Below are 27,022 nucleotides of genomic sequence, written 5' to 3' on the forward strand. Positions count from 1 at the left end.
ATTAAAATGTAACGGATTTTTTTTTCCACTAATGCTTTGAAGTCCCCATGTATAGGCCTTCATCTGGCTGTGTAGATTACATTTTGGATTAAAGTATGCAACCTCTAAAGAACTATGAAATAAGATACGAGTACTCACCTACCTTATATTGTGCGGCTGCCATCCAGTCCGCCCTGAGATTCAAGGTGACCCCACTTTGCTCAATGGACCGTTGTGATTTGCAGGGTTTTCTCCAGCAGACAGACGTTCGCAGCAGATCTCCAAGCCTTCCGTTAACCTGGAAGCTCCGCGGAAACTTGTTCCGCATCACACAACATGCAAACCTCCGGTGACAGCCAGGTAGGCAGTGGCTACACATTCAGTGTGTTTTTTGGCAATCAAAAAGTCAAGAATTGGGGGGGGTGAAGAATAAAAAAAAAATCAAGAATTCTACCACTGAACTCCCAGTGATTCAAACAACTTTATGAAACTGAATAAAAGTAAAGCTCACTGCCAGCGTAGACTATGGCTCACAGGGAGTAGCTAACTCTACAGACCCGAGTAAATGGTCCCCGTGGGCTTCTGAGACTGCAAGTGTGTATAGGAGGACACAGCCTCACATTTCTCCCCCGGAGTGCCTGGTGGCATCAAACTGACGACCTTACAGTTATCAGGCCAGTGTGAAACCAACTACACAACCAAGGAGCAGTAAGTACTTTTTTGTGATATTAATAACTACTTTTTAATTTTTTAAATATTTTTGTTGGGGGCTCTTACATCTCTTATTACAATCCATACAGTCCTCCTTATGACTCCAAACAGCTCCTAGCCATTTGTTTTTGTTGATATTCAGGTTGGGCATCATCGCAGGTATCCAAAACAAACATCTGGAGATGAAGACAGAAAACTACTCTTAACAAACACACCAGGTAACGCAGATACGTGGCAAAGCTCCTTGTTGGGTGTTGGGAAGTCCAACGCATAGAGACCACATGAGAGAGTAGAACTGCCCCATAGCATTTTCTTGGCTATAATTTTAACAGATTGTAGGTCTTTGGCCTGAAAAATGACATGAGTTTTTGGGGTTTTTAAAATCATTTTATTGGGGGCTCATACAGCTCTTATCACAATACATACATAATTTCAAGCACATTAGCACATTTGTACATTTATTGCCATCATTTTCAAAACATTTTCTTTCTACTTGAGCCCTTGGTATCAGCTCGTTTTTCCCCTCCCTCCCTCACAAACTCATGGTAATTTATAAACTGTTGTTTTTCCATGTCTTACAATGATCGATGTCTCCCTCCACCCACTTTTCTCCTGTCCATCCACCTGGGAAGGGGTTATATGTAGATCATTGTGATAGGTTTCCCCTCTCTCCCCCATCTTCCCCTAATATCACTACTTTCATTATTGGTCCTGAGGGGTTTATCTGTCCTGGATCCCCGGTGTTTCCAGCTCTTATCTGTCCCAGTGTACATGCTCTGATCTAGCCGGATTTGTAAGGTAGAATTGGGATCATGATAGTGGTGGGGAGGAAGCATTAAGCAACTAGCAGAAAGTTGTATGTTTCATCGGTGCTATACTGCACCCTGACTGGCTTGTCTCTTCCTTGTGACCCTTCTGTAAGAGGATGTTCAATTGTCTACAGATGGGCTTTGGGTCTCCACTCTGCACTTAAGTTCACATTAATGCAAGCAATGCTGTACTCAAGTCGTTTGCAGTAATTGCTCAACATAGTTTTTGCTTGGTTGTAAAAGATCATCATGCTCAGTACCAAGGGCAGCTCAAAATCCTACTTCACTCACCCACCAAATAAGGCTCAACGCTACCTACTGCCCAGCCCTTTTTATTTCTAAAAAGTAATGTATGGAGGCTTACTCAGATGTCTCCCATACTGATTTTACATATTTTAGCAACTTGCCAAGATAATCTCTATGAGTCATGCTAACTGGGTAGAAGGCAGTGTTTGCAGACAGAAAATCAGAATGCCCACCAAGAAAAATTTGCATGACAGATATAACAAAAATGAATGCCCTTTTGATTTAGTCAGGAAACAAAAAGTTAGGTGTATCCTTATAACAAGAGCCAAATTAAAGAAAAATACTAATTTTTAAAAAACCCATGTTTAAAGACATGATTGGAAAAATATATAAAGTCATGACTGGATATGATTACTATCATGTAAGTAATTCCTGTCATTACCTTCAATTAATTTATTTCTTTATTAATTCATTCATTTACAATTTTTAATAGAATTTTCCCCCAAAGCTATGTATTTAATTTTTTTCCCACAAAACAACCTATCACCTTCGAAGTACTCTCCATTACACTGAATATATTTGTCAAATCTGCAATTCCATTCTTGAGAACATTTTTCAAACTCATCTGTTTGGATGGCTGACGGCACCTCCTTGTTTTTTCTTCACCTCTTCTACATTGTCAAATTGCTTTCCTTTCATGTCCCTCTTCATTCACAGAACCAAGTGCACGGGGCAAGAAAGGCATGCTGTATTTGTCAAAACTGGTGCAGAGATGGTTGCATGAGCAGATGCATTGTTGTGGTGGCAAAACCAGTCCCCCAACTGCCACAATCATGCTTTTTCTGTCACAAACTGTAAGCAATCTTTTCAGAAGCTCCAAATAGAAAGCTTGATGTCAGACCTGAAGAAATGATCTCCAAATGTACTACAAGTCGACATTTTTGTCCTTTCGGGACGTTGACAGGCATCCAGAGCGAGGTTTGTCATCAATAGATATTTCACCTTTTTTGAAATGAGAAAACCACTCGTACACTTGAGTTTTTCCTATAGCGCTGTCCTTATTTGTTCAACATCACAACAGTTTTCTGTGGCATTTTTCCTGAGTAGGAATCAAAATCTCACAGCTGCACGCTGTTCTCTTAAATCAGCCATCATAAAAAATGAGGTTCGAGTGAAACTCCTTTTACAAAAAAATTCACTGTAACCAGAGAGAACCTTCCTAGGTGATGCCACTGGGTGCACTAGCTCAGAATGAGATGCTCCATGTTCTCCTAGTGGGAAATGTGGACTATGAAAGCTCTGCTCTGCCCTGCACAATTCCGGGGTTTTTTGTTTTGGTTTGGTTACCACTTGTACATATGTGTGTATAAATTAACTGGTCAAAATTGCATAGATGCATGGAATCCTCAGTGATCCCTGCCAAGGGCAACACAAGTTCAACTGCTCTAATACACACCAAACCATTGGCTCACTAACCCACCTGCACATATTTCTAAAATCCACTGTTAGAAGCTGGTCAACTCTTTACTCCCACAGGTCCAAATGACACCTCCTCTTTCTCCCAGGCTGCTTCTCATCATAGTGACCCATTACAGGGATGCCCTCTGTGGCAAAATGTCTGAACATCTAATGTGTTCTTCCCATGAAAAGTGAGGAGGACTTGAAGCACTTGCTGACGAAGACCAGAGACAGCAACTATCAGTATGGATTATGACTCAACATAAAGAAGACCAAAATCCTCAACTGGACTGGGGCAACCCCATGAAAAATGGAGACAATATCAAAGTTGTCAAGGATTTTGGAAGCAGCAAGTCAACGGATCAAACGACAACACACATTGCATTAGGTCAGCCTTCTGCACAGACCTCCTCAGAGGATTGCAAAGCAAGGATGTCACCTTGAGGACTAAGGTGCACCTCCCCTGGGCCACAGGATTTTCAGTCGCCTCATATGCACGTGAAAATTGGACACTGAAGAACGAAGACTGAAGAAGAATTGACGCATCTGAATTGTGGTGCTGGAGAAGAACACTGAAAGTACAGTGGACTGCTAAAAAGAATAAACCAATCTGTCTTTGAAGAAGTAAGGCAGAACTAGGAATCAAGGCTTTGTCTGACACACTTTAAGCGTGTTGTCAAGAGAGACCATTCCCCGGAGGACACTGCGCTAGCTCAAGCGGAGGGGAACAAAGGAGAGGAAGGCCCTCGACCAGATGGACGGACGCCAGCGCTCTTACGAAGGGCTCAGGCATTCAAACGATGTGAGGCGGGCGCAGGACCAGGCAGACCTTCATCCTGTTGTGCACGGGGTGGCTGTGGGTCAGAACCGACTCGATGGCACATCACCACCACTGCCTCGCGTCCTCTCAGCACTTCTAACACTAACAGTCCCACGCGGAGACACAGCCACTGCTGTTCAAACCGAAAAGGTACAAATACAGATGACAAGTATATTCACGTTCTACTAACAGAGCGACTTTATTATATAAATAGTCTTTAAATGCACACAGACTGCAAGGGTGTTTATGCTCAGTTAAAAGCAACAAACACAAGGATTAAAAACAAAAACCAACACCGAAGCCACGGAAACTCACACACAGTTGGAGACCTGCTGGGCCGAAGAGCCACAGAAAAGCCCTGGTCAAGTTCATGAGTGGTGAGACCCAGGGGCCAGAATAACAGGGGAAGGTCTCACAGCAGGAGGGAGACCCTGGAAGACACGAACAACTTGGATGGGTGGCAAAGGCGTTCCAGAGGTGGGCAGCAGCATGAGCAGAGGCCCTGAGTTAGGAATGAGCAGAGCATGTGGAAAGGTCACCGAAGGCACGGCCACAGCCGGGGCAGCACAGGCAGCCTGCAGAGGAACGGGAGTGAAGGTCAGGGGAGGGCACCGGGGACTGATCAGGGACGGCCCACGCGCCTTGGCGGGCTTCTTCTCGGCGGGGTGCATTTTCTGATGCTGCACAAAGCTCCCATACCACTTGAAGGTTTTCCTACACACCTTACACTCATAAGGCCTCTCCCCAGTGTGCACTCTTTGGTGCTGCACGGAGGCTATTTTCTGAGTGAATGCTTTGCCGCACTCCTTACACTGGTAAGGTTTCTCCCCGGTATGAATTCGCTGGTGGACGATAAAAAGTGATCGGCACCCAAAAGCTTTCCAGCAGTCCTTACATTTATAGATTTTCTCCCCCGTGTGCAACCTCTGGTGCTGAAGGTAGGCGGCGTTCCTGCGGAAGGCTCTCCCACACTCCTTACATTTGTAGGGCTTCTCTCCCGTGTGGATCCGTTCGTGCTGAGTCAAGGCGGTGTTGGAACTCAGACCTCGGCCGCACACCTTACATTCGTAAGGCCCCTTTCCAATGTGGTTTTTCTCGTGCACAATACAGTCATAGCTGGACTTGAAGGCTTTGCCACATTCTTTACACTTGAAGGGCTTTTCCCCTGTATGGCTCATCTGATGCCGAATAAGCTTTGAGTTGTATCTGAAGATTTTCCCACATTCTTTACATTCGTAGAACTTCATCCCACCTCTTAGTATCAGATTTGGATTTGGGTTGAAAGTTGGCCTGGTTGCCTGGCTTTCAAAATCAAAGTGCTGAGACGCACTGCCGAGGGGTCCTGCTCCCGGCGTTCTGGACAGCTCTGTGTTGCCAGAGGGCTCCTGCTTTACAGCCGGCTCTTCACTCTGGATCCAGGGCTCACCACCTGACCAAAGAAATCACAACTGCTCCCAGTTACCGGACTCGAGGAAAAGCAGGGCCCAGTGGTCTTAGTTTTCTCTTGTGGAATGAGACTGGCACTTCCCACAACACAATGGCTGCAGTGCCCACACCGGAGTGTGAGGAAAGTAAGCCAATGGCACCACGGGCAAAGTGAGGACACTGGATCAGACAAGGAGATGGCCGAGATGTGCCACCTGCAGGGAAGGCTGTGAGGTGAAGCAGGCAGGTGACATGAGAAAACCAAGACCCGTATGGAGGGGGAGAGACAAAATTTTTTTAAAAATGAAAAAGAGAATGAGATAAGGAAAAAAGGGGCTCAGTAAGAAATGGGAAAGATTTTTGAGAAAAGGAGAGAATGCAAAACAGGGAAAAAATTCAGGTAGACTTGGGGTGTGGAGAATGCGTGAGCAGCCCCAGCACTCCAAGAGGCCCAAATCGGGAAACTCAAATTAGAAAAAAATCCATTAAAAAAAAAAAACACACAAAACACCGATAGCCTGGGAAAACCGGCCCCCACACAAAAAAAATCTAAATAATCTCCTGACAATTATACTTTTAAATAATCCACATAATATTCTGGGATAAAAGATTATTCCTTTTTTAAAATCACCTGGAACAGGAACTGGCATAAAGAACTGCAGGTTATCACAGCATCCCTGGGAAAGGAACCACTGTTTATGAAACCACAGCAGGCAGAAGCTTGAAAACTGCTTCCAAAAGAAATGAAAATCCAAGCTTTCCCGAGAACTCTCCGGCTCTGTGCAGCCGTGCTGGGGTGCTGGCATTCCGTCCTCCCCGACAGACCCACATGTACAGATGCGGTGTAGCCCTGCAAGAGGGGGGGGCTTTAAAAGGAGGACTTTTAGGTTGTCTTCACATTAAAAAGGCAGGCCAACACCACTCTTTTCTTGTGGGAGAGCCTAAACTCAAACATCGGGCTGGACACAGGTAAGCCCAGGTGGCCCGCGGAAGCATGTCTGCCTTTAATTTGGCTGAACCATGCTCACCTGTGATGGAAAGAGGTCTAGCATTAAACACCTGCTGCCCTGGTGCATAAGAAAGAGCAGTGTGGGCGCTAGCTGCCCTGGACTGGGAGGAGGCGCTTGGATAGGAGGCAGGCTGGGCCATGCAACCCTAGGGCCAGGGTCCAGCTTGAGGCTGGTACTCAGCGAGAGCCCGAGAGAGCACGGAGCTCTGTCCCCTCCAACAGAAGAACTCCCCCTCCCTGCACATTAAAGCGGGAAGGCAAAATGAGAATTGAGACGGAATGTTTCTCTTACTCACCTGGACAGATGCCCCTCGAAACCTCTGTTTCCCAGGGATCCGGGCCCCACGGTGCTTCTTCCCTCTCCAGCTGGGAGATCAGACGAGGTTTCGGGAATGGAAAGGCTACTTTGAGAAGATAAAAAAAGAAGCCTGAGTCGAGGGAAGACATCCCTTCATATTTTTTTTCTGAGACTCCTCTGAGCCTACTCTCCAACAGGCTGCTGGACAAGAAGAACAGAAAGTCCAGGCCCAAGTGAGCTGCCAAGGGTTCCACAGATGCGCCCTGACTGCTGCGGGGGAAGCCAGGGTGGTGCTCCTCGGGAGGGGCTTATCCATCTGGCCCTGACTCAGAATAAGCAAAACTACGAAGACGCTTCAAAATGTTCATGGAAACCCTCATTATCTTTCCATGACTTTTCCCCACACACTTTGTGAAGCCCTGTCACACATACTGAGATCCTGAGAAACGCCTCCACAAAGGGGCACCCCAGCGTGTCTGGAAAGACGGAAGGACGGAAGAAGGGAGGGCTCACATGTGGAACAGAGGACAAGCCCTCCACCCCTGCGTACCAGGAAGTTTCATTTCCAAACCAGAGAAGCCAGGGTTCTCCCAAGGCAACATCCAACAAAAAACAAAACTGAAATGGACCCAACTCAAAACTAAACTCACTGCCATCAATTCAATTCCAACGCATAGCGATCCTATAGGGCAGAGAACTGCCCCTGTGGGCTTCAGAGACTAACTGCAGGAGAGAAAGTATCATATTTCTCCCAAGGAGCAACGATGGTTTCGAACAGCTGATTTTGAGGTTAGCAGCCTAACATATAACCCACTGGACTGAAGGCCACTAAAAATCATAAGGGAGCGGAGAAAGATGTCACACGGTCAAGGCGCCTCACCTAGGGAAGCCACGTGTGCGTAGTTCTCCAGCATCACCTCCTTGTATAGAGCCCGCTTCGCAGGCTCCAGGCTGGCCCACTGACTCTGGGTGAAGTGCACAGCCACATCCTCGAAGGTCACCGGCTCCTGAAACAACAGAATCCTGCTCAAGCCCTGGGGAGCCCTGGAGGGGCGGGCCTGACCAGCAGAGTAGGGCTGGACTTACTGGGGTCCATGGCTGAGCCCCATGGAAGGTTTCCATGGGAGAGGAGAGGCACCCAGCACCTGGGAGGGGCCAGCTAGCGCTCAGCCAGTGTCCCCACTTTCAACATGCACACCCCTGTGACCACAATACTGTCAGCCCCACGGCACTCTCATCCCCCACAATCCCCTCATCCTCACAATACTCTCATTCCCCCACAATAATCTCAACAATACTCTAATCCCATGCACACATCCAGAAACATGCTCTCAGCCAGGTAACAGTATCAGTGACCACTGTCCTGGCTCCACAGTCTGTCCCTCGGGGGTCTTCCTGCTCAAGGGTGTACTCCACAAATTCAGTCACATTGTTTTCTTTAAACCAGCCACTGACAACAGATGCCCATCACCTAGTCTCCACTAATCCAAGTACATTTCCTGTTCTGGACACAATCTATTTGCAGGTGTGGCTGCCAGGACCCTGCCCCTATGCACAGGTCCATCCCTAATCTTCTGAGCTCAGGACCATCTGCCAAGGCCACCCTCTTCCCCTGTTTGAAGAACAGCTCGGCATGGTCCTGTCATAAAGCACCCCAAAAGCATGACCCTTTGAAGCTTTTCTTGTTTTCCTTTTAGCTACTGTTGTTGGCAGACAACACACACCTGGCTGGTTACAGGATATTAGCATAACAATACAGGTAGCTTTATTCTTCAACAGCTGTTTTAACAAAGCACAGCATGAAACAAAGACTAAAAGCTTCAGGGCCCAGAAGTCTCTCCATCTGCCCTACTGGTTAGGCCTAGCGATACACCAGCTGTCCCACGACACCAACTACTGCTCAGCACCCCAAGCTGCTCAGATAAGCAACCTGCCCTCTGAGTAGGCTGGTGCGTCATTCCTATTTCCTGGACCACCTAAGTACATAGCAATTATAGACCCTAGTCCCCGAGCCCTACTTGGTCACCTCCATCATCCAAAAAGCCAACCCCATCCCCTCTGAACTGATGCACCAGAGGTCTGTCCCCTTAAGATTATTTACCTAAATCATAAGAATACAAGACTCTCAGCCATACCAAACACCAAAATCATTCCTCCCACCCTAACACACTAAAATGCCACAAGGCAGCATAACAGCATGCCTCCAGACACTGTCTCCAACTGCTCCAAGACCTTGGCTCCACATGGTCCTTATTTCCCCCAGAACAAGGTCTAGACCCAGCTCTTCTCTTGTTGGTATTGCTGTTGCTCTCTGTTCTATCATTCCTCTGTCTTCCCATTCTTTAAATTTCATCCTAGTCTTAAAACTCACCCTTAATCAGGACTTCCACATTTTTTGGTATATGTAAGGACAGAAAAAATAAATACACATAATATCACTAAATGCTAATGGACTAAATACACCAGTAAAGAGACAGAGCAGTAGTAGAATGGCTAAGAAAACAAAATCCATCAATATGCTGCCTACAAGAAACACACCTCAGAAACACAGACATGCAGACTAAAAATCAGAGGCTGGTCAAAAGCATACAAAGCAAAAAGCTACCAAAAGGAGTAGGGGTAGCAATATTAATCTCTGGAAAACAGACTTCAAGGCAAACAATGTATGAGACACAAGACCAGACATGACATAATGATCAAGAGAACAATAGCCCAAGAAGACATAATTAGAACAAACACATGTGCACCAAAATGAAAGACCCTTGCAATATATCATTCAAATCCTAGAAGGGAAAAAATACAGACAACACTACAATAACAGGAAATTCAATACAACATGCTCAACAAAAGTCAGATAAATTTTTTAAAAAACAACAAAAACCTCAACAACAAAATCAACCTCATAGACATCCAGAACACTCCATCCAACAAAATCACAGCTTAGGTCCTTCTCAACACATGTGGAACATTTTCAAGAGTAGACCACAAGGAGGCAAAAATCACACCTCCACAAATTCAGAAAATGTAACCTACAACCTATCATCTCAGACCACAATGCTATAAAATAAGAAATCAACAAGAAAATGAACAGAAACATAAGCACAAATATATGGAGACTGAACAACATAATACTCAAAAGTGATTGGGTAATAAAGCAAATAAGGGAAAATTTTTTAATTCCTGGAGACAAATGAGAATAATAACACAAAATATTAAAACCTTTGGGGTACAGCAAAAGCGGTAATCAAAGGCCAATTTATAATAATCAACACACACACACAAAAGAAACAAGAGGAGAGATGGTGCAGTAAACACTGGATATCCTTTTGCAGAAGAGTGAAATAGGATCCTTACTTCACCCCATGCTAAAAAAAAAAAAAAAAAAAAGAAGAAGAAGAAAAGAAAAGAAACAAGAGGAGAGATCCAAAAGCAACAGCCTAACACAACACCATCATGAACTGGTACAAGAACAACATAACCCACCAATGAAAGGAAGAATTCATAAGCATCAAAGCAGAAATAAAAGATATGGGAGGAAATGGAGAAACTCAACAAGACAGGTTTAACAAAATGGACCACTGGCAAACTTAACAAAAACATAAAAGACACAAATGTCCCAAATAGGAGATGAAAAAGGTGACATTACAACAGATCGAAATAAAATCAAAAGGATTTTTAAAATTCGACAATACACACTCAAATTAATTCAGACAGATATTGAAAAAGTCAACAGATGCAAAATAAAAGAAGAAACAGAGCAGGTCAGTATGTTGCAGGGCACGCATAGACCACCAAGTATAAAAGGGAAATCACACACAGTGGGAGATAAAATAGATGCCTGGGGCATGCTGAAAATACATCACTTAGGCACTTCATCAAAAAAGTAAAATGAGAGCCCACAGATTGGGGGAAATGTTTTACCAGTGACACTTGAGAGAAGGGTTTAATTATCAAAATCTACAGAACTCAGAAAATAACAAATAACCCAATTAATTAGTGGAAAAAAGACATGAACAGACAGTTCACCAAAAATGAAGTACCTAAGGCTAAAAAACACGTGAAAAATACACTCAAAATCACTAGTCAGGCAGGAGATGCAAATTAAAACCACACTGAGCTACCACCTTACGCCCACAATGCTAAGCCAATTCAATGAAATAGGAAAGCAACAAACACCAGCAAGGCTGTGCAGAGAATGGACTCCTCTACACCGTTGGTGGGCTCCTCAACACAAACAACCACTATGGAAAACAATACAGCAATCCTGAAGGAACTGGGAATTGAAATCCCATATACAATCCAGAAATACCACTACTAGACATACACCCCAAAGAAATAAGAGGCACAACAGGAGTGGATGTATGCTGCTTAGAGCAGCCCAGTTCACAATAGCAAGAAACTGGGAGCAGCCCAAATGCCCAACAGTGGAAATGGAAAAAGACACTGTGGCACACGGAATACTACGCATCCTTAAGAACGGCGATGACAGCATGAAACGCCATCTGACACGGAAGGACCTGGGAATCATTATATTGTGTGAAGGTAATCAACCACAAAAGGAGGAATAGTGAATCAGTCCACTGCCATAAGGAGAAGCACCAATTAAACAAATCTTAGAGATCAATTCCCGAACAAAGGAGTAAAAAGTCTGCCTACCGGCCATGAACCATACACCACCCCCTTTAGATGCACTTCACAAGAACCCCATGGAAAGGGAAACCTCCGACTGGCTGGGGTCACTCCTTCAAGAAGGGGGAAAAGGGAGAAGTCCCTCCACTTGGTGCCATGCAACACTGAGCCAGGGCTGCGACGACAAATCCACAGGAGCTGCACAGGGATGAGAGGACCCCGCTGGAAAATCAAGTTAAGAGCCGCGGGGAGAGCATCTACAGTTTGGAGGTACTGTATTTCTGTTGGCAGATATGGGGGGACGCTAAAGCGTAATTGTAGGGAACCTACGGGGAGAACCAGTTCGGTGCTCCTAAGTAGACACTTGGGATTGTTTCTACCCAACCCGCGGTGCACCATGCCATGGATGAAGCACTATGAGGGCCGTAGACACTGGCCTTACAGGGAACATGGCACCCACCAAGGGCCACACCGGAAGTCCACCTGAATGACGTAGGCCCTGCCTCAAAACTACCTGTACCCTTGACTAAAGACTGAAATACTGAGGGGTGAGGAAGCAAAGGTAACCATCGCCAGACTGTGGAAATGACAGCCATTAGACCTTGGGTGGGACTCCTGATTTTGTGGGTGTCCAATGAAAGGGGACCCAGACCACCATATATTTAGTACCTCAGTGCTCCCCTTGCATTAATTTGTCAGGTGTTAATCTGATTGGCAAGGATCTGCCCTTGTAAGAAAGGGTACAGGGAATTTTCCCCAAGCACCAAGCCCCATGGCCCAATGTAAACAGAGCACTATTAAGAAATCAATCTGTGCAAAGCAACAACTTATGGGTTGCAGCTCACAGATTATACTCACATACACTCCTCTTATCAATAGTGCCTTGAATTCTATGCCATTGATAATTAAAAAATATTCTATGCCATTGGATAAATTACTTACGTTATCAATGAAATTTGCCTTATACCCCATGGAGGTGACTGACAATGTTGTTTTTTTGGGGGGAGTTGTCTGTTGTTCTTGTCCTTTTGTCACAATATGACAGCCAAAGTACACCAGTCATTCATGACCCATGGACAAGCAGATGGACTCTGGGCTCCCATGTAATTTGAGGCCCAATCCAAGAACAGCTCTTGTAACACGGGGCCTTTTGATCTCACCTTTGTGAAGAGATATCACTGAAGGTAAGGGAGCTACAGCAAATGTGGTAAAGAAAGCACACGGCCCCTGGCTATCAATTGGAATAGTGTCTGGGATCTTAAAGACTTGTATTCAAAGCAGCAGCCATCTAAGAAAGGAGTCAACGAAGTCCACACCGATGAAGCACACCAGCCTGTGTGATCCGATGATGACAATAACAAAATCCAAATAGGAAGAAGGGAAAAGTACCGGAGCTTAAATTGTGAACATCGTTTGCAGGCGACTATGTAGGGCAGTGGGAGCCCCACAGCCAACAGCAGAGCATCTGTCAGTTTAAGGCTGACAGAGCCCCTCTGGGAACAGGCAAGGGACTCAAAACAGTTTCACTATGGGAGATGATTACAAACTTCACTATGGTGGATAGAATCATGGAATATGGCACTTGGTCGTCAGCTGACCTTTGACCCAACCTGAATTTGCTATAGGAACAAGTATTTCCCACTTGTTCCACAACAGAAATTCCTTCTCTGGTGTTTTTAATGCTGCCAATGGTCTTTTCTCTTTATTTTAATGTTTATGCTATTTTCTTCTATATTGTTTTTTGTTTCTGTTAGGTTTCCCAGTTTATGAAGCACAGAAAGAATGGATGCAGAGACAATAACTGATGCAATCAATGGTTTATTGGAGACAGGGAGGTGGGACGGGTGAGAATTTAAGAGGAAGCAATAAGGGGGCAGTGACACTAAAATGGATTGTGATGATATACATACAACTCTTTTAAAAAGTGATTTAGTTACAGAAGTGTATGACATATGAATGTTCTATAAAGTAAGTACTAAAATTTTTCAAAGAAACGAAACTTGACCTATAGCTACCAAGGGTAAAGGAGGAAGAGTTTTGCTCAGGGGACATTGAGTTTATGTTAATGATGGGGAATAATTTAGAAAAGGGCGCACATAATCAAGGGCACTGAATTACACATGCAGCTGTTGAATTAGAGAATGTTTGTTGTGTATATTTCTGCCAGAATTTAACAAAATAGTTGCACAAGTAACAATGAGCACAGGGAAGAAAATGTTCTGAAATTGATGGTGGTGACTGTACAGCTCTTCTTGCTATGATTATTCCGTTGCGTTCTATGATGGGTGGATGAAGGGCGAATGACACTGTTAAACCAAAGAGAAGAAAACCCAAATCCTCACAACTAGACCCACTCGTGGCACCATGGTAAATGGAGACAAGAGTGAAGCTGTGGCGGATTGCGTCCTGCGTGGATCCAGTCAAATGTTCATGGAAGCAGCGGTCAAGAAGGCAGAAGACGCGCTGCACTGAGCAGAGCAGACCTGCTGCACAGGAGCTCTGTAACCGCCCAACGGCAAAGGTGTCACTCTGAGGACTAAGGTGTTGTACCTGTCCCGAGCCAAGGTTTTTTAATTATTATTTTTTTCATCATTTTATTGGGGGCTCATACAACTCTTACCACAATCCATGCATCCATCCATTGTGTCAAGCACATTTGTACATTTGTTAACATCATCATGCTCAAAACATTTTCTACTTGAGCCTTTGAGATCCGCTTATTTTCCCTCTTCCTCCCCCACTCTCCCTCCCTCCCTCATGAACCCTTGATAATTTACAAATTATTTTCTTACATGTCTTACACTGACCAATGTCTCCCTTCACCCACTTTTCTGGTGTCCATCCCTCTGGGAGGTTATATATAGATCCTTGTGATCAGTTCCCCTTTTCTCCCCCACCTTCCCTTAGCTTCCTGGTGTGGCTACTCTCAATATTGGTCCTGAGGGGTTTATCTGGCCTGGGATTACCTGTGCTTCCAGGTCTTATCTGTACCTGTGTACATGCGGTATTTTCAACTGCCTCATATGCATGTCAAAGCTGAGCAGTGAGTAAGATCAAAGAAGAACCATTCATTTTAATGATGGTCCTGGGGAAAACTATTCCAAGTACTCTGGATTACCAAAGAACAAATAAATCTGTCTTGGAAGTAGCAGCCTCCCTAGAATCAGGACAAAGACTTCAGCTCATGTCCTTTGGACATGTTATCAGGAGACCAGTCCCTGGAGGGTAGCATGCTGGACAAAGTGGAAGGGCAGCGACAAAGATGAAGATGGTCACGGCAATGGACTGACACAGTGGCTGCCACACGGGCGCAGAGATGACGACGGTGATGCTGGGGCGGCCCAGGCAGTGCTGGTTCTTTGTACAAAGGGCCGTTATGAGCCGGTACTGACGACACCAAACGACAAAGCCCCCTCTCACATCAGGCTCATAAGCTTCTCCAAAAACATGGCTAATCCCCCGGGCTCATCGTAGCATGGTACTGCACCTCCCCCTTTTTGTAATTTTATTTTACTGGGGCTCTTACAGCTCTTATCACAATCCATACATCCATCCATTGTGTCCAACACATCTGTACATGTTGTCATCATCTTTTTCAAAACATTTTCTTTCTACTTGAGCCCTTGGTATCAGCTTCTCATTGGTAGCAGCTCTACTCGTTCGACCCTCAGGTCCTCATGCAGGTGTTCTTGTAAAACAAAAGGAAGACGGGACACTCAGTCCTAGGGAGATTCTGGGAGAAAAAGGAGACCCTCAAAGGGCAGTGAAGCAGAGCAAAAATAACCCACTGCCACTGCGTCAATTCCAACTCAGCGACCACTCGGAGGACACGGCAGAGCTGCCCCACAGGATTTTCAAGGATGTCAATCTTTCTAGAAGCAGACTGCCCCACCCTTCTCCTGCAGAAGGCCCTGCAGGTTTGAGCGGCTGGGCTTTCTTGAGCAGCACAGCAATGTAACCACAGGACCACCAGTGCCCCCCAAATAGTCCAAGCCAAAAAACTCACCACCAGACTGAACCTCCCTCCCTGCCTGCCTGCCAGGCCGTCCTGTGAGTAACCTGCTCCGTCAGGGCTGCGGAGGGCAGTAACTAGACTCGCAGGTAGACACAATGCACCTCTTGTCCAGCAAGTCCATCCTCGTTCCCTAGCACCTCCAGATCTCCCAGCATGTTCTCCCCCCAGCCCAGCACCATTAGTCTTTCTCCCCACAGTCGCCTCCCAGTGGCCGCCTCAGAACCTCCTATCTTTATTAACCCTGCCTATTTGGGGGCCAGCTGTTATCAATGCATCTTCCACTGTGGATACCGAAGAGGAGGAAAGGGGCTTCCACTGCCCGGCAACGTAGAAAACCAAATTCACTGCCATCAAGTCAATTCTGGCTCATCGAGACCCTACAGGCCAGGGTAGAACTGCCCTCTGTGGGTTCCTGAAGCCATCTGTCTCCTGCTGAAAGGGTGGTGGTTTTTGAACTGCTGACCTTGTGGTTAGGAGACCAATTCGTACCCACTATGCCACCAGGGCTCCCCCAAAATGCCTACTGTTGAAGGAAAACTTGCTCTGCTGAGGCAGCTGGATTGGGGGCATAGTTTTTCTTCCTTATGAATGACTCCATGCCCCTACCCCTTGTTTTCCCTTCTCAACACCTGACATAGGATATTGTAGACTGCCTACATCCCCCACCCAACCAGAATGTAAGTCCAGGCAGCAAGGATTCAGTTTTGCTCATTACTGGTTTACCGGCACACAGTACGGAGCCTGGCATATACTAGACGCTTAATATATAAGTACATGAAAGCATTACCGCAACAATGGCTTGAGAGTAAATTACGTGAATCCTTTAAGCCTGTGAACACGGTCAGAAACCAACAGCAAACACCACCTTAACAGTGAAATGCTAGAGCTTATTATGGACTCTACTTCTACTTTCTGGAAAAGACGAGAGGGGAACACAAAGGGAAAAGAATGAGTAGAAATACCATGGCTCGTGGCTAATTATCTTCCTAGAAATGCCCAAGAAAATAATTACTAGAGCTGACCATTCGGTTACCAAGATAAAAGATAAGTAAATCAATACCAATAGCTTTCATAAATGACCATCAAACTATTAGAAAATAAAACAGGAGAAAATAAGAAGCCATTTATCTAAACATAGCAATCAATAAGCCTAACAAGTGAGGCGCAAGAACAAGATGGGGTGGGTGGTAAACTAAATGTAATTGAAGTACGCGCACATACAAGTGAGTGAGTTGGAAACTAAAGTGGTCCTAAGTGGGAAGAACCAAGTTTGGGGGGGTGGAGTCAATTATCTCCAAATTTACCTAAGAAAGATCCAATAAAATCCACCCCATCCCTCCCAATCCTATGAGATTTGTACAGGAGAGAGGGGGTCACTTAAAGTCATCTGGGGGGGGGGAAGTATGAGATGAAACGCGGCTGGCTCAGAAGAAAGGCGGGTCAGTTCATCTGTATCTTTAAGGGACGATGTTTTATCTCTCACCTGAATTGCAACCGCCTCCTAGTGGACTCAGTCTTCTGCATCCAGTTGCCAAAGGAGCTGGAGAAACCTTTTGAATTTATAAAGCTAACGCTGCCTCCTGCCGTGGCCTAAAATGCTCTGTCTCTCCTGAGCCCAGAATAGAAGCCAGTCTTCACTGGCCAACAAGCCCCTTGCCTTCTTCTCCAACAGGCCACCAGCTTTGTCCACCGCAGCCCCTCTCACACGGGCCTTTGCAGTCGCTCCCCTCCTCTCTGGAAAACTCTTCTCGACCTCTCTTCACCGTTTCCCATAACTGACTCCACCTTTCTTGAGCCCTGAGCTCTGCACTCACACATGACTCCCCTGATGAGGGACTTCCCAGCTCTCAGGTCTCCTCTAATTTAAGCTGCACCTCAACAGCCTGTTGCCCCAGCTCCCTGACCCCACTCGCCCACCGCGACACTGACTCTGAGTGGGGTCCAAGAATCTGCATTTTGGACCAGTTCCCTGTCTGTGCCAAACATTAAGAATCACTGTACTTACTCTAAGCACTGTTACCAACACGGAATTGTGGGCACTTATTTACTTGGTTTACTCACTACGAAGTGGTGTCAGCAACACACCTGAAGGTAAGAGGTTCACATTGGCCCACAGGTGCCTGGGAAGAGAAGGCTGGTGATCTCTTCCCCAAAACTGCTGCAGTAGAAAACCCACAGTTCTAATCTGACCCTCGTGGGCTCACCATGCATTTCAGAAATGACTCAACGCAAACTGGAGGTTCCACTAGGAAAGGGAACTGGCCTGTATATTCAATATCATGATATTCAATACAATGCCTTTGGAAAGTGATCGAATTATTATTCTGTTGCATTCTAGAATAAGAATGATGGCTTCTCTGGGCAATCTCTGCAGCAGACTCTGGTCTGGTGACTTCATATTTGTGGATGACCTAATTCCTACAGTGGGTTGGCCCTCCGTGCTTGCACTTAACCCTATACTTCCCAGTTCATTGCTCTCGACACACATTCTCATTTCTCCCACAACCGAACAGCATCTGCCACATGCCTCAATGATCATCCGCCGAGCCAAATCAGGGGTTCTTATAACTAAAGACCTCTGGCGAATCAACGGGTTAAACATGGGCTTGCTGGACACGTTTGGTGGTTGGGGGGCCCATCAGCTGAAGGGCAGCAGAAAGAAGGGACTGCTTCTTCTGGCACAGATTTACGGCCTTAGGAACCCTGCAGAGTCATTCTACTCTGTCCTCCGTCTGTCCCAGTGAGGCCGGGCCCACAGGTTTGAATGATATTCGCTCATGGAGTAGAAAGGCTGAAAGGCACACAGCTCACCTGAGGCCAAGTGGGCTGGAGCATGGCTGGTGTCCCCTGGCTTCAGGCACTGTCTTCGGAGATTGCAAAATCACGAACCTTAGACGCTAAGAGAGGAGGAGGCGTGAGTGCGAAGGACCGAGACCGGCATCCCCCACAGCCACTTCCGGCCCTCGGGGCCTCCTTTCCCCAGCACTAGGGAGTCTCGGCCAGGCCCCTGTTCACTGCCTTCAGGGGGGTCGCCCCCAACCTCATCAAGAACTGCTCTGCCGGCTCCACAGGGCAGTCCTCCTCCATCCAAGGGGTCTCCTGAAGGCCACTCGGGCAAGGAGGCAGAGCGAAGGCTCTGACAACCTTCTCCTACGACGTGGGTTCCGTAACAAGGGCAGTTTCACGGAATGCTTACGTGGGCCGTGACAACGACGCCTTCGCCCCCACTCCCCCCGAAACCGGTGCCTCTGGAGGGAAAACGGGGCAGGCGTGCATGTGCCCTAACCGGAGCCCCAGCCGGGGCCCGAGCCCTCCATCCCAGCAAACGTCAGAAACCTCAGTACCGGGCACAGAAGGCGGACAGGCCACCTCTGGAGGAAAGACAAGCGGCTCGTGTCCCTCCGGGTTAAAGCTGGGCCCGGGGGAACCGCGCAGCCAGCCACCTCGGGCCCAAACGCGTAGGCTCCTCCGTGTCGGGGCGGGGCGGGCCGCCATCGGGACGCAGCTCAGGGGAAGGGGCGCTGACGGGCAGCCAGCGGCAGCGAGGAAGCCGGCATCGGAGGGAGCTGGCATGGAACACTCGCGGAAACTCGCTCTCGGCGACTTGGGAACTCCGGAAGCTAGTAAGTAGACGCCGAGCCGGAAGCCAGAGTACTTCCCGGGCCCCTCTAGGCCGCCGGAGGCCGCGCGTCTCGGTCACCCCAGCGGGGAGGCCCACGTGACTCGCCCGCCCTACGGAAGAGGCGGGGTCTGGCCCGAGGGCGGGCTCGGCGTTGCAGCGCCCCCTGCCGGAATTTCCTGCTACACTGCCTTCCGGGCTGGATGTCCCTGCGTCCACGTGGCCGCGCGGTGCCCGGACCCGGGTCAACGCACAAATTGAGCCGCAGGAGTCCTCCGCACTGAATCTCTTTGGTATACGTGTGTGTTCACATACGTGTTTGTGAGTTTTCTGCCACAGGCCTCTTGGCTGTTCCAAGCCACATGCTGCCGGTCTCTGCCCTGTTTCATAAGCACACTGAAAACTCACAGCCCTAGTCCTTCTGGCTTCCATGTGGTTGCCACCTGCTGACTTGACCTTGTATTATAACCCTTGACAATGCCTGGGGCCCTTGAAAACCCCCTGCCATTCCATTGCCAGAGGCGCAGGCCAGCCAGGCTGGTAGAAAGCAGAATGAAGTATTCCTGCTGGGAAGCCAAAGGACATAGCCAGGGTTGGGTGGGGAGGAGCGGATTGGGGGGCTTGGGGGTGCTTTTGTTTTGGATTAGTGAGTCGGTTATATGGCATCGTTTTGCTGTCTTTCTTTTTTGGCAAATTCCGGAAATCATGTGATAGGCTGAGCTCTTCATTGTGTCCACTGCAGGTGACTGGCTCCACATGTCCCTGACTTCATTTGTAAACCTCCCCTCTGAAAGAGACCCTGCAGGATCAGGCGATGTGAGCACTGTGACACAATGCCTGTCTGCATCTGTTCTGTCCCTGCCTGTACTATTGGATTGGGTGTACAGCCATGTGTGTTCAGAGAATGTGTATAGCACTCTGGACCTTTTATCTTTAAGCACTAGGTGATCAGTCAATGAGGAAGCAATGGGAGACCTTAATGATAAGCTGCTGGGCATGTGTTTTGTGTATAGTGAACTGACAGTCGTATTTTGCTATTGTCTGTTTAACAGAAGTAAAAATGTAATTCATAGTGACCCTAAAGGACAGGGTAGAACTGCCCCTGTGAGTTCCCAGGCTGTAACTCTTTACAAGAGTAGAGAGCCTCATCTTTCTCCCCCATCCTGGTAGTTTCAAACTGCTGGCCCTGCAGTGAGCAGCCGAACGCGTAAGCATACACCACCGGGGCTCCTACTGGGATATTAGAACAGGAAATTGTTTTCTGGATCAGATAAGGACCTCTGGTGTAATGGATTATGAGTCGGGCTTCTAAATCCAAGAGAAGTAGTTTAAAACCACCTGCCCCAGCTTAGGAGAAAAATGAGGCTTGGTGCCTCCATATTTAGTCTCAGAACCCCACACAGGGCACTTCTACCCTGTCCTGCGGGCTCACTGTGAGGAGGAGTAAACTTGATGACCCTGAGAGACATTTCACCAAAGAAGATAAATGGCAAGCAAATAAGCCTGTAAAAAAAATACACCATTTGAAAATGATAATAATTTATATTTCATCATGGGATGGGAGGGGGAGGGATAAAAGAGGAGCTGATACCAAGGGCTCAAGTAGAAAGAAAATGTTTTGAAAATGATGGCAAAAAATGTACAAATGTGCTTGATAAAATTGATGTATGGATTGCTACAGGAGCTGTAAGAGCTCCAAATAAAAGGGTTTATTAAAAAAGAAAGCATACACAATTCATTCGAGAAATGTTAATGTACCTAAGTTATTTTACTTACTAATTAGCAGTGGAGTTAGAGAGAAGAGAGCCTTAGGAAAGGCAGCTAGCTGGAGGTACTTTACTTAATGTCGTCCCTATGGAATTGATAGACTCGGCACTGGGGAAGCAGGAAACCTCCTTTGTTTGGAAAAATGTGGAGTGTTTTTCCCCATATAGCTTGAGGTCCTGCGGTCCTCTCTGTGGAAGGCAGGATGACCATTCTCAGCAGAGTCGGAAGAGCAAAGGGATTTTACGTAGGGAAGAGGGGAGCCGAATCAGAAAGGCAGGAAAATGCCTGAATCCTTTTCAAAAGGAGGAAGTTGTTCACCTCTGATGGACAAACAAGTTTTCTCACAGAGGTTCTTTTGTTTAAAAAAAAATGGTGTCAAACATGTGTGTGGCGGGGGGAGGGAGAGGATGAAACAAGAACAGTGGATATTAATAAGTTCTCCATGCTTGTTGCGGTGAGTCTCCAGGCTGAGGCACTGGAGGGTAACTGAAGTTGTTGTTGTTGGGTACCATCGAGTTGATTGCAATCCAGAGCAACCTCATGTACAACAAAACAAAACACTGCCCGGGCCTGTGGCCTCCTTGCATGTGGAGCCATTGTGGCAGCGACGGTGTCCATCCATTGTGGCAGCGATGGTGTTTGAGCCATCCATTGTGGCAGCGACGGTGTCCATCCAGCTCTTTGAGGGCTTCCTCTTTTTTGCTGCCCCGTTACTTTATCAAACAGGATGTCCTCCGGGGCCTTGTCTCCCCTGAAAACATGGCCAAAGTATGTAAGATGAAGTCGCACCATCCTCGCCTCTAAGCTCACGCTGGCTAGACTTCTTCCAACACGGATCCATTGTGCTTTTATCAGTCCGTGGTACTTTCAGAATTCTTTGCCGGCATCACAGTTCAAATGCACCGATTCTTCTTCAGTCTTCCTTAGTCAGTGTCCAATTTTCACATGCTTATGAGGTGATGGAAAATACCATGGCTTGGGTCAAGGACACCTTAGCTCCCAAAGTAACATCCTTTTCAATATTCTAAGGAGGTCTGGTGCTCGCTTCGGCAGCACATATACTAAAATTAGAAAGACACAGAGAAGATTAGCATGGCCCCTGCGCAAGGATGACACGCAAATTCGTGAAGCATTCCATATTTTTAGGGGAGACGCCGGGGAGTGTAAGATAAGATATAATAATTATTTATAAACTATCAAGGGACCAGGGGTTGGATCGGGGAGGGAGGGGGACGGGGGGAAAAAAGGGAAACCGAGCTGATTCCAGGAACCCAAGTGGAAGGTGAATTATGAGAGTGACGAGTGCAACGAATGTATAGGGTGCTTTGCTCAATTGATGTATGTACAGACTGGGATAAGAGCCTTATGAGCCCCAATAAAAAGATTTTTAAAAAAAGGAGGTCTGATGGTGATGATTTACCTAATGTGATGTGTCTTTTGATCTCTTGACTGCTGCATCTGACCCACAGATGAGGTGATGATTACTTCCTTGACACAAATTTCTTTCTCGATACAAAGTTCTGTCTTATACATCTATGAGTGCCACTATAAAACCCAGGCTAACACACATGTGCTTCCAGAAGAATGGTCACAGCTGTATTGGAAGTACTGCCAGAAGGTTCTTTAAAAGCAAGGATGAGGAAACCAGCGGAGCGGTCTGGGGGGCCGGCCCCAATCCCAACTACGTGGACAGCTGTCCATCCCCCCAGAAGAATTTATTTCAGAGGACAGCACTGAATCTGCAGCTCCGGGAGAGGGACATGTCTGATCAGAGCACACGGGAGCAAATGAAGGGGGAGGAATTGAGAGTGGAGTACATCCTGGCCCACCAAGCCTTGACAATGATATTCCTGCTCCGAGCAGCCAATCCACAGAGAAGACCACATGGCCGGCTCCTCTGAGACAGGACATCCCTCGCTGACCCATAGCCCTACAGGGGAAAAGACTGGAGACACAGTGTGGGAATTCCACCCTATCTGATCCCACCACACCAAGGCAAAACACTAAGGGGGTGTAACAGAATAGCAAAAGAACAGAGCAGCAAGGTCCCCACGGAATACCGAAAATAGACTTTGGGGCTTGGCACCCCAACAGACTAAACTGGAAAACACTCCTAAAGGCCAACAAACAGTCCCTGAACTAACTACATGCTCTTCTTTCTTGTTGTGTTTTGTTTTGTTTGTCATTGGCTTCTTGTTGTTTTATTTTGTTCTTGGTTTTGCTCTGTCTTGTTTTTGTGCATGTTATTATCTCTGCAGGTCTGTCTAAATAAGATAGGCTGGATGAACAATCTGGAGGAGAAAACTGGGAATGACAATTCCTGGGGGACATGGGAAAGGGGGAGGAGGTACAGGGAAAGGTCGTGGTGTTAACAAACCCAGGGACAAGGGAACAACAAGTGATCCAAATCAGTGGAGAGGAGGGTGTAGGAGGCCTGGTAGGGTGTGATCAAGGGTAATGTAACCAAGAGAAAACCCAAATGAGGACTGAGCATGATAGTGGGGCAAGAGGAAAGTCAAAGGAAATAGAGGACAGAGCCAGGAGGCAAAGGGAATTTATAGAGGTCTAAATAAAGGCATGTACATATATAAATATATATATATGGATATTGATCTATGTGCATATATTTGTAGGTTTAGTATTAAGGTAGCAGGAGGACATTGGGCCTTCATTCAAGTACTCCCTAAATGCAAGAATACTTTGTTCTATTAAACTGGCATTCTATGATGCTCACCTTCCCAACACAATCGCTGAAGACAAAGCAGGTAAATAAGCAAATGTGAAGAAAGCTGATAGTGTCCAGCTATCAAAAGATATAGCATCTGGTATCTTAAAGGCTTGAAGCTAAACAAGCGGCCATCTAGCTCAGAAGCAACAAAGCCTACATGGAAGAAGCACACCAGCCTGTGCGATCACAAGGTGTCAAAGGGATCAGGTATCAGAACAAAAAATCATATCATTGTGAAAGAGGGAGGGAGTGCAGAGTATAGACCCAAAGGCCATTTGTAGGCCCCTGGACATCCCCTTACAGAAGGGTCACAGAGAAGAGATGAGCCAGTCAGTGTGTGATGTAGCAATGATGAAGCGTACAACTTCCCTCTAGTTCCTAAATACTTCCTCACCACCACCCCCCAAACACACACACACACACACACACTATCATGATCCCAATTCTACCTTACAAATCTGGCTAGATCAGAGGATGTACACTGGTACAGATAGGAACTGGAAACACAGGGAATCCAGGGCGAATGATCCCTTTAGGACCAATGGTGAGGTGATGCAGGGAAGGTGGGTTGGAAAGGGGGAACCAATTTCAAGGATCTACATTTAACTTCCTACCTGGGGGACGGACAACAGAAAAGTGGGTGAAGGGAGACATCGGACAGGGAAAGATATGACCAAATAATAATTTTGGAGCTGATGCCAGGGTCTTAAGTGGAGAGCAAATGTTTTGAGAATGATGAGGGCAATGAATGTACAAGTGTGCTTTACACAATTGATGTATGTATGGATTGTGATAAGAGTTGTGTGAGCCGCTAATAAAACAATTTTAAAACGTTGTAAGAGCCCTCAATAAAATGACTTATTAAAAAATAACAAAAGCAAGGATGACGAGAGTCTGCCTTACCTTTTTTGAGCATGTCGTTAGAAGGGACCAGGCCCTAGAGAAGGGGATCATACCTGGTCAGTGCAAAAAGAGGAAGACCCTCACTGAGGTGGGCGGCACAGGGGCAGGAACAATTGGCTCCATCAGAGAAACAGCTGTGAGGTTGGTGCGGAGATGGGCAGTTGATCAATTATTCTGCTACACGCATGCTCACGGTGAGTCAAAATGATTTGCTGGCACCGAAAACTTAAGTTGACTTGAGGTAGAACCCAATCCTGATAACAAAGTGCGTTTAATCAGATTTTTTCAAAAGTACTAGGACTCCCTGGAATACTCTTAAGAGAGAACTCAATCCATTTGATATCTCCCAATGCTCGTTTGAAGGAGCCCTGGTGGCATCGAGGGTTAAACCCCAGGGCTGCTAACAAACCACATGGTCTCTGCAGGACCAAGATGCGCTTCCTGCTCCTGTAAGGACTTTCAGCCTCCTAAACCCAGAGGGGCAGTTCTCTGTCTTACAGAGCCACCCCGTTGGTATCCACTCGATGGCAGTCAATTTGGTTTGGTTGGTATTCCTCCTTTTAGTTAGCAGGTGCACAGACCCGATGGCTGGAGATTAAACAGCTGCAATGGACCATGAGGTGGCCCTGAACTCAAGAGCTGGCACTAGGCCAGCGGAAGAGAAAAGTTGGAAAGCGACGGGATCGAACAATAAAGCTGCTGCCCAAGCCCTGGGTGGTCTTCTTCAGACTTCTTGGCACTTTGGGTCTTCTGTTATATGCAGACTAGTCCTAACTGATGGTGAGTGACGACCCTTGTCAGGACACCGAGAAAGAGTAGGCCGCCCCTAATTCGGGTCAAAGGGCTCTCACAGTAGTGAATGGAGCAACATTCCAGAGCTCCCACATGTCACTCGCTACATGACACATCCAGTCTGATGGGGATATAGGAAAAAATTACTGCGCGCCCCAACTCCTCAGACTGTAGCCTACTGTTATGGATTCAATTGTGCCCCGCTTGGGGGTGGGGGGCACATGTGTTAATCCTAAACTGTACATAACCTGTAGTTGAATATAACCTGAAGTTATATTTGGGAATAAATTTTGTTAATGAACCAATATTCACGTTGTATTTTAAGAGAATCTCATTTGTTCCTTCAACAGATGCACAACAGAAATGGTGAAGGGAGCCTGCGGATGGTGTTTAAAACATGAACATAAAAATCACTTATCAATTATCAAGGGTTCACGAGGGAGGGAGGGAGAGGAAGAAAGAGGAGCTGATATCAAGGGCTCAAGTAGAAAGAACATGCTTTGTACAAATGTGCTTGAGACAAGTGATGTATGGATTGTGATAAATCCATCAGAGCACCTAATAAAATGATTTTTAAAAGAGAATCTTTTTTGAGCTATAAGAGTTTAAACAAGCGAAGGAGCAATAGACAAGAGCAGAGAGATGCCAAGGCCCATGAGGGGTGCCCGTAAATAGAAGGTCAAAGGGGACAAGGAAACGGGCCTTCTCCGAGAGCTGAGGGAGAAAAGGTCTTCCCTAAGAACCAGTGCCCCGAATTTGGACTTTCAGCCCCTCAACGGTGAGGAAGTCAATTTGTTTGCTAAAGCCATCCACTTGTGATAGCTGTTACAATACCACTTGATCACCAATATACTTAGTGATGATTGCCTCAGACGGTATAACAACGCAGCTTCTGACCCAGGAGTGAGTGGGGAAGGGAAACCTGAGATTCTGCCTTTCCAGCAAGGCCTCGGTGATGCTCTCCCTACTGGCTAGTGGACGGCACTCCAAGTCATACCGTTGTAGATTTGAAACCAACCGAGCAGGGGAGCAAAAATACAGACAGCTAGACCAGAGACCGAGACAAGAACAGTTCTCTTGTATAACTTAGTTGGACTGGAGTTTAGAGAAATTACTCAAGTCAAGCCTGCTCCTTTAATAAAGTGAAGATCTGCCTCAGGATCTTTCTGATCATTAACCAAGGATGGAGAGTGTATTGTCCATGGGCAGAATGTCTTAGAAAGTGGATGCCCTCCTCCCCTCTTCAGTCAGCCCAGGTAAGGGCAGTCCAAGAGCATGCCTGGGTGTGTCCCTTATAGTGATCACGGTGCTGGGACGGGGTTGCAGTCATGAGTCACGCCCTATCAGTTTTGCCCCGCCTGCCTTGGCTGGAAGGCCCTGGACCAATCATGTAAGCTCTTACATCAACATAATGCACGTGTCCCAATCACGGCCCTGTTCTGTCTTCTGTAGCCCCACCTCTGAGGTATTCATCTGCCACCAGTCATGAACTTGTGAAGCTGCTAGCATGGACCCGAGTGAAGCTGGAAAACAATGTTTTGGAACATTTTGTGGATTCAGATGTTTAAATAAGACAGCTCACTTCTCCCTAGCCTTTTTTTTGGGCAGCTCACAATGTCAAAAGCTAAATCACCAGGGGCTCTGCAGGAGAAAGATTATTTTTCTGCTTCTGGAATGATTTGCAGGCTCAAACCCACAGGGGCAGCTATACTCTGTTCTATAGGGTCACTGAGTCAGAATTTACTGGTATATGTAATATTGAGACTGTACTGCGTAACTGTTGTTGCCAGGATTTTTATGCCCGTTTGGGGTGG

The 27,022-nt window shown here is 46.7% G+C and overlaps 1 protein-coding gene and 1 non-coding gene across 3 annotated transcripts; one reads left to right on the plus strand and one right to left on the minus strand.

Moving 5' to 3' along the window:
• Positions 1-1,066: 1,066 nt before the first annotated feature.
• Positions 1,067-19,065, minus strand: LOC142454767 (zinc finger protein 621-like). Of its 2 annotated transcripts, none has more exons than XM_075556017.1 (5): positions 18,744-19,065; positions 18,211-18,296; positions 7,636-7,762; positions 6,754-6,858; positions 1,067-5,452 (listed from the first exon to the last, which is right to left on the minus strand). In XM_075556017.1, exons 2-5 carry the CDS (start codon positions 18,232-18,234, stop codon positions 4,392-4,394), a joined length of 1,317 nt encoding a protein of 438 aa, XP_075412132.1. In that variant the 5' UTR covers positions 18,235-18,296; positions 18,744-19,065; the 3' UTR covers positions 1,067-4,391. The 2 variants fall into 2 exon arrangements, with proteins under 2 accessions (XP_075412132.1, XP_075412131.1); XM_075556016.1 differs by having other exon boundaries at positions 6,754-6,861; positions 18,744-19,064.
• Positions 19,066-21,822: 2,757 nt separating this feature from the next.
• On the plus strand, positions 21,823-21,929 carry LOC142455692 (U6 spliceosomal RNA). Its single transcript, XR_012785842.1, has one exon. It is a non-coding gene; the product is annotated as a U6 spliceosomal RNA (small nuclear RNA).
• Positions 21,930-27,022: the final 5,093 nt, after the last annotated feature.

This window comes from Tenrec ecaudatus, chromosome 8, assembly GCF_050624435.1.
Source record: "Tenrec ecaudatus isolate mTenEca1 chromosome 8, mTenEca1.hap1, whole genome shotgun sequence".
NCBI classification, from domain to species: domain Eukaryota; kingdom Metazoa; phylum Chordata; class Mammalia; order Afrosoricida; family Tenrecidae; genus Tenrec; species Tenrec ecaudatus.